This window comes from Myxine glutinosa, chromosome 10 (genome assembly GCF_964187855.1).
Source record: "Myxine glutinosa chromosome 10, kmMyxGlut1.1, whole genome shotgun sequence".
Lineage (NCBI taxonomy): Eukaryota > Metazoa > Chordata > Myxini > Myxiniformes > Myxinidae > Myxine > Myxine glutinosa.
In genome coordinates this window covers 17170751-17176380 of record NC_136270.1, presented here as the reverse complement: position 1 = coordinate 17176380, position 5630 = coordinate 17170751, and the positions used below count along the sequence as shown (strand labels likewise).

General features: G+C 51.8%; 1 protein-coding gene across 1 annotated transcript; it reads left to right on the top strand.

Annotated features, from left to right (window-relative positions):
• The first annotated feature begins 227 nt into the window (after window positions 1-227).
• On the top strand, window positions 228-4749 carry LOC137433627 (uncharacterized). The gene is made up of 4 exons (XM_078786216.1): window positions 228-446; window positions 543-659; window positions 778-963; window positions 4034-4749. Exons 1-4 carry the CDS (start codon window positions 405-407, stop codon window positions 4220-4222), a joined length of 534 nt encoding a protein of 177 aa, XP_078642342.1. The 5' UTR covers window positions 228-404; the 3' UTR covers window positions 4223-4749.
• Window positions 4750-5630: the final 881 nt, after the last annotated feature.

The window sequence follows — 5630 nt, the reverse complement described above, 5'->3', positions numbered from 1 at the left end:
CCCTTCGGCTAATAGTAATCGTTTTGGGAGTTCTCTGGTCCACTTTGAAGTTCCGACATTGTATAAGCGAGTTGTGCCTCGTCGTGTCCAGTACTTTCCACAATTGCATTCCGCGATTCCCGTTTTGCAAAATGATTGGAGAATGGAGGGTTTTTTTGGTGCTGTCACGTGATTAGCCGTTACGCAAGTTTTATTCGTCTCGTGGACACTATTTCGTATTTATTCTTCCAACAGGAGCTTTATTTCACGGCACCGAGGGGTCTCCTCGCCATGTCTCATCGCTGCGTTCTCACGTTGTCTGTGCAGGGTTCCCGCTGCCAGTCGTGGCGTGTCTCGGATTCCTTTGCTTTCTCGGTGCGCTCGCCTACCCGACGCACCCCGAATGCCGCTACACGGACGTCCTGATGAGCGTGCACGAAGCCGCGCGTCACCTGCGCTCCGAACACGTGAGTGATGACGCTGCGCGCGTCGTGACGTCACAAGGCGCCTCGTGGACGCCGTGGATTCCCGGGTTATTTTAACGTGCCGTCTCCCGTTTGCAGTCTCGCGAGCAGCTGCAGTGTTACTCGGCCGAGTGCGAAAGCGAACTGAGCGGGGTGTGTCCGCCCGCGTGCCGCTCCTGCGCACTCGCGCCCTGCCGGGACCTCGCGCGCCTCCCTGTGAGTAGGGCGACGTGCACCGCACTCGCACTCGCGACGCTCGGACAAACACCGAGGTCGAATCGGCGCAGCGACATCGTGCGAGTGCGTCGGTGTTTGCTTTCTCTTTCCCCTACAGGAATGCTTCGACCGCATCTCGAGCGTCTTGCAAGGCCACGTGGACTCTCTGCAAGCTTTCCAACAGACGCTGTCGCCTCCTGTCGCAGGAGAGTCCCCGCTGTCTCTGTGTAAGCCTCATGAAGGGGGAACACTGAGCATTAGCATCAGTCGACTTCAGCATGCTCTAGCTGAACTCATACTCAAGGTATGTCTACGTCGCCAAATGTCAACTGCAAACCTTATACGGTGTATCCTGTTGGGTTACTGAGTGGCTTTGTCATTTTCCTTTTTAATTACAATCTTAATTACGTTCACTCAAAGTGTATCTACCCTGACGGCACACTCGTACGAATTGTACATCAGGATATAGAAGAACCTTAAAATGTAAAATGGTGCATTGTTACACCTGTTATCCCTCGAAGTTGTGTTCCAAAGTGTTAGTGACACTGACATCACAAAATATTGGTTCATTGAAGAGCGAGATGAGAGGAGGTACGACATCGACTAAATTATCTTCATAGACCAGCGAAACATGAGCAGACACACCAAGAAAATGAACAGATCAACTCAACCATCCATCCCTCTATTCCTCATCTATGGTGATTTCAAAACCCACCATGCCAGCTGGTTGGTTGAGCGTCAGTTCTGTAACAACCAGCCGTGGCATTTCAACCTCGGCTTTCTGCAGCTCTAGGTCTGAATCAATATGTGAACTTCTCAAGTTGCATCTCCAGTAATGGTAGGTCCTCCCTCCTGTAATGGCAGGTCCTCCCTCCTGTAATGGTAGGTCCTTCCTCCTGTAAAGGCAGGTCCTCCCTCCTGTAATGGTACGTCCTCCCTTCTGTAATGGTAGGTCCTCCCTCCTGTAATGGGAGGTCCTTCCTCCTGTAAAGGCAGGTCCTTCCTCCTGTAATGGCAGGTCCTCCCTCCTGCAATGGCAGGTCCTCCCACCTGTAATGGCAGGTCCTCCCTCCTGTAATGGTAGGTCCTTCCTCATGTAATGGCAGGTCCTCCCTCCTGTAATGGTAGGTCCTTCCTCCTGTACAGGCAGGTCCTCCCTCCTGTAAAGGCAGGTCCTCCCTCCTGTAAAGGCAGGTCCTCCCTCCTGTAAAGGCAGGTCCTCCCTCCTGTAAAGGCAGGTCCTCCCTCCTGTAATGGCAGGTCCTCCCTCCTGTAATGGCAGGTCCTTCCTCCTGTAATGGCAGGTCCTCCCTCCTGTAATGGCAGGTCCTCCCGCCTGTAATGGTAGGTCCTCCCTCCTGTAATGGCAGGTCCTCCCTCCTGTAATGGCAGGTCCTCCCTCCTGTAATGATAGGTTCTCCCTCTTGTAAAGGCAGGTCCTCCCTCCTGTAATGGTCGGTCCTCCCTCCTGTGAAGGCAGGTCCTCCCTCCTGTAATGGCAGGTTCTTCCTCCTGTAATGGTAGGTCCTCCCTCCTGTAATGGCAGGTCCTTCCTCCTGTAATGGCAGGTCCTCCCTCCTGTAATGGTAGGTCCTTCCTCCTGTAAAGGCAGGTCCTCCCTCCTGTAATGGTCGGTCCTCCCTCCTGTGAAGGCAGGTCCTCCCTCCTGTAATGGCAGGTCCTCCCTCCTGTAATGGCAGGTCCTTCCTCCTGTAATGGCAGGTCCTCCCTCCTGTAATGGCAGGTCCTCCCTCCTGTAATGGCAGGTCCTCCCACCTGTAATGGTAGGTCCTCCGTCCTGTAATGGCAGGTCCTTCCTCCTGCAATGGCAGGTCCTCCCTCCTGTAATGGCAGGTCCTTCCTCCTGTAATGGCAGGTCCTCCCTCCTGTAATGGCAGGTCCTCCCACCTGTAATGGTAGGTCCTCCGTCCTGTAATGGTAGGTCCTCCCTCCTGTAATGGCAGGTCCTCCCTCCTGTAAAGGCAGGTCCTTCCTCCTGTAATGGTAGGTCCTCCCTCCTGTAAAGGCAGGTCCTCCCTCCTGTAAAGGCAGGTCCTCCCTCCTGTAAAGGCAGGTCCTCCCTCCTGTCATGGCAGGTCCGTCCTCCTGTAATGGCAGGTTCTTCCTCCTGTAATGGCATGTCCTTCCTCCTGTAATGGCAGGTTCTTCCTCCTGTAATGGCATGTCCTCCCTCCTGTAATGGCAGGTCCTCCCTCCTGTAATGGCAGGTCCTCCCTCCTGTAATGGCAGGTCCTCCCTCCTGTAATGGCAGGTCCTCCCTCCTGTAAAGGCAGGTCCTCCCTCCTGTAATGGCAGGTCCTCCCTCCTGTAAAGGGAAGTCCCCCTCTCCTGTAATGGCAGGTCCTCCCTCCTGTAATGGCAGATCCTTCCTCCTGTAATGGCAGGTCCTTCCTCCTGTAATGGCATGTCCTCCCTCCTGTAATGGCAGGTCCTCCCTCCTGTAATGGCAGGTCCTCCCTCCTGTAATGGCAGGTCCTCCCTCCTGTAAAGGGAAGTCCCCCCCTCCTGTAATGTCAGGTCCTCCCTCCTGCCCCTATTGGCTCATCTGACCATGTTCTGTCAAATCCCATAACTCTTTGGCTAATGTTAGAGCAACCTCAACGGCGCAGAATGTGGATGTCCTTACAGGCCAGCTCGCAGTGACTGTGATCTTCCTTGTCACCAAATAATTGGGTTCCAATTTCCACAGCACCTGATATTGGTTTCACCTTGGAATTCTTCCACCATAGTCTATGTTCTCTCCTGTACCAGTTTATTCCATCCCACCTGTGACGATCCAATCCATCCTCTTGGCCCTGGTACACTGAATCCTGCAGCAAGTTAGTTAATTCCATCTTGCTCATCTCAAGGCTGAACCTTTAAGAGTTTATTTAATCTTATCCAGGCTAACTCCATCCGCTCTTTAACCCCTCCAGCCCGACTCTCCACAACTTCTCCAAAACACCTCCAAAACTTACATTTACCTCATTCTGGTTGAACTCTCAAAATCCAGGCTGACTGTACACCTCGACTCCCTGGTTCTTCTTTTCTCTCGTCCGTGGAGCCGCCTTCTACAAACCGTTCAATCCCACTCTTCTCTCCAGGATTTCAAGCAGACAATGCACCACCATCGCGTGTCATCCCCCATCCCTACCCATGATCGTTGTTACTCCCGATGACCCAACCGAACCCAAACCTTACACTCATCCGTTACTGTGTTTCCTTCCCTCCTGCTCCTCCCTTCCTGTTCATTCATTCCTTTGTTTACTGTGGCCCCACCGTCAGTTAGTTAACTTTTTTTAGTTAGTTAGTTAACTCTCCATGAGTCTCGATCTTCATATTCATTTATACTCTTGATGCTTTCATTCCTTTAGAGCGGAGAGACTCTGCGGCCTACATCCAACCAAGCCCAGAACATCACTTTCATTGATCCTGGGATCATTGAGCCCTCCTGCTGGGCGGAGAAAGTCGGCATACACCTGTTTCTGCGCAAACTCGAGTGGTGCACAAGGCGAGCGTACAGGGCTGCAATCAGCGGGCCGTGTCGGCCCGTGTTGGTATGAGTCTCCGTTCGACTCTTCACGATCTTCAAAGCAAATATTGCATGGAATTCTCAACACAGGAGGAGGCCATCAGGCCTCTCATGCCCGTACCACATGCACACTCTGGTCACCCAATCCAAATGCACCCTCACCCTACACTGCAACAACCAATCCACCCCGGCTCGCACTGGGTGTGAAGGGGATGGGGTGGTGAGGTGGGAGGGTAGCGGAAGAAGTACGTTCATCACATAATGAATGAACAATCACATCTAAATCCCATCTTCGGTTTGCATGTGACCACCACTGATCAGTATAACTACAACGCTGCCTGGTAAAACAAGCAACCGACAGACCATTTTGGTCTCAACAAAATCAATGCTGTTATTTAAAGACGAGAAGTTAATGTATTGCCCTCTGTGTTGATGCAAATCCTCTTTCGAAGAAAATTCTATATTTATTTATCATTTTTATTACAGTTCAGAATTATTTTTATTGGCATATTTTTGATATGATCATATATTGCATTGATAATAAACTATTTATCAGTTGAGACGTCTCATGTCACATCTTTACTGTTACGGGGTCCTCCCCTGTCCCCTGGTCTCAGTAAACCTCCGAACCCCGAGAGGGTGCCCGGCAGAAAGATATATTATCCTTGGTTGAAATCAATCAAATCAATAATGAGACCACACCAAGGGTTATGAACAAACAATAATATATTATAAATCACAATGGAATCACGACACAAATAACAATAGCAATTCGCCCTACAATCACTATTTTAAGATGGTACCACCTTATCGAGTCCTTTAACCCAAACTCATGGCATTCCCCCAATGTCTCTGTACCCCTCCAAGGCGAAGTTGATGCACTCCGGCGATCGTTGAACCAATGTCCGCTCAAGAGCAACTGAGGCGTAGACGGCCGAAGCGACACAGAAGTCATGTGGTCCAACACCCAGCACTCGCGGTAGAAAAGTAAATCTCCTAAGACGCGCGCGTACACATTTGCCGTTCAATCGGCGAACCGCACGGCAATCTTCAGACACCGCTCTATTGCACAGCCGTCTCCGGCAAACCACCGGAGGATAAGCCCACCCGACACAACTCACCAAGGGTCCGCGAACGATGCGCGAGGTCCCCGAAATGGCGGTCGGTTCTTCCTCGGGCCGCAGCCGCTAGGCGAAGATTCTCCGGAATCTCACACCTGTACGTGTACCTGGCTTCGCAGGCTTCCACGACTCCAGCGATAAACAACGATCGCACGAGATTCCTTTCCAGGCCTCAAAGTTCCTTCTCCATGGACGCTCAACCACGCTGGGTCCGGAGCTGTTACCAAAAACGCCTCCTTTTACCTCTCCCTCACGCGCTTTTCTTCCTCGCTCCCTTGGTCTTCCTGGTCACGATCCGATTTCCGGCCACATTTTACC

Excerpts from the sequence above, each read along its gene's own strand:
- LOC137433627 (XM_078786216.1), top strand. The coding sequence starts at position 405 with ATGAGCGTGCACGAAGCCGCGCGTCACCTGCGCTCCGAACAC. Across the intron at positions 447-542 it reads GTCACCTGCGCTCCGAACAC|TCTCGCGAGCAGCTGCAGTG; the intron begins GTGAGTGATGAC and ends TCCCGTTTGCAG. Across the intron at positions 964-4,033 it reads TAGCTGAACTCATACTCAAG|AGCGGAGAGACTCTGCGGCC; the intron begins GTATGTCTACGT and ends TCATTCCTTTAG.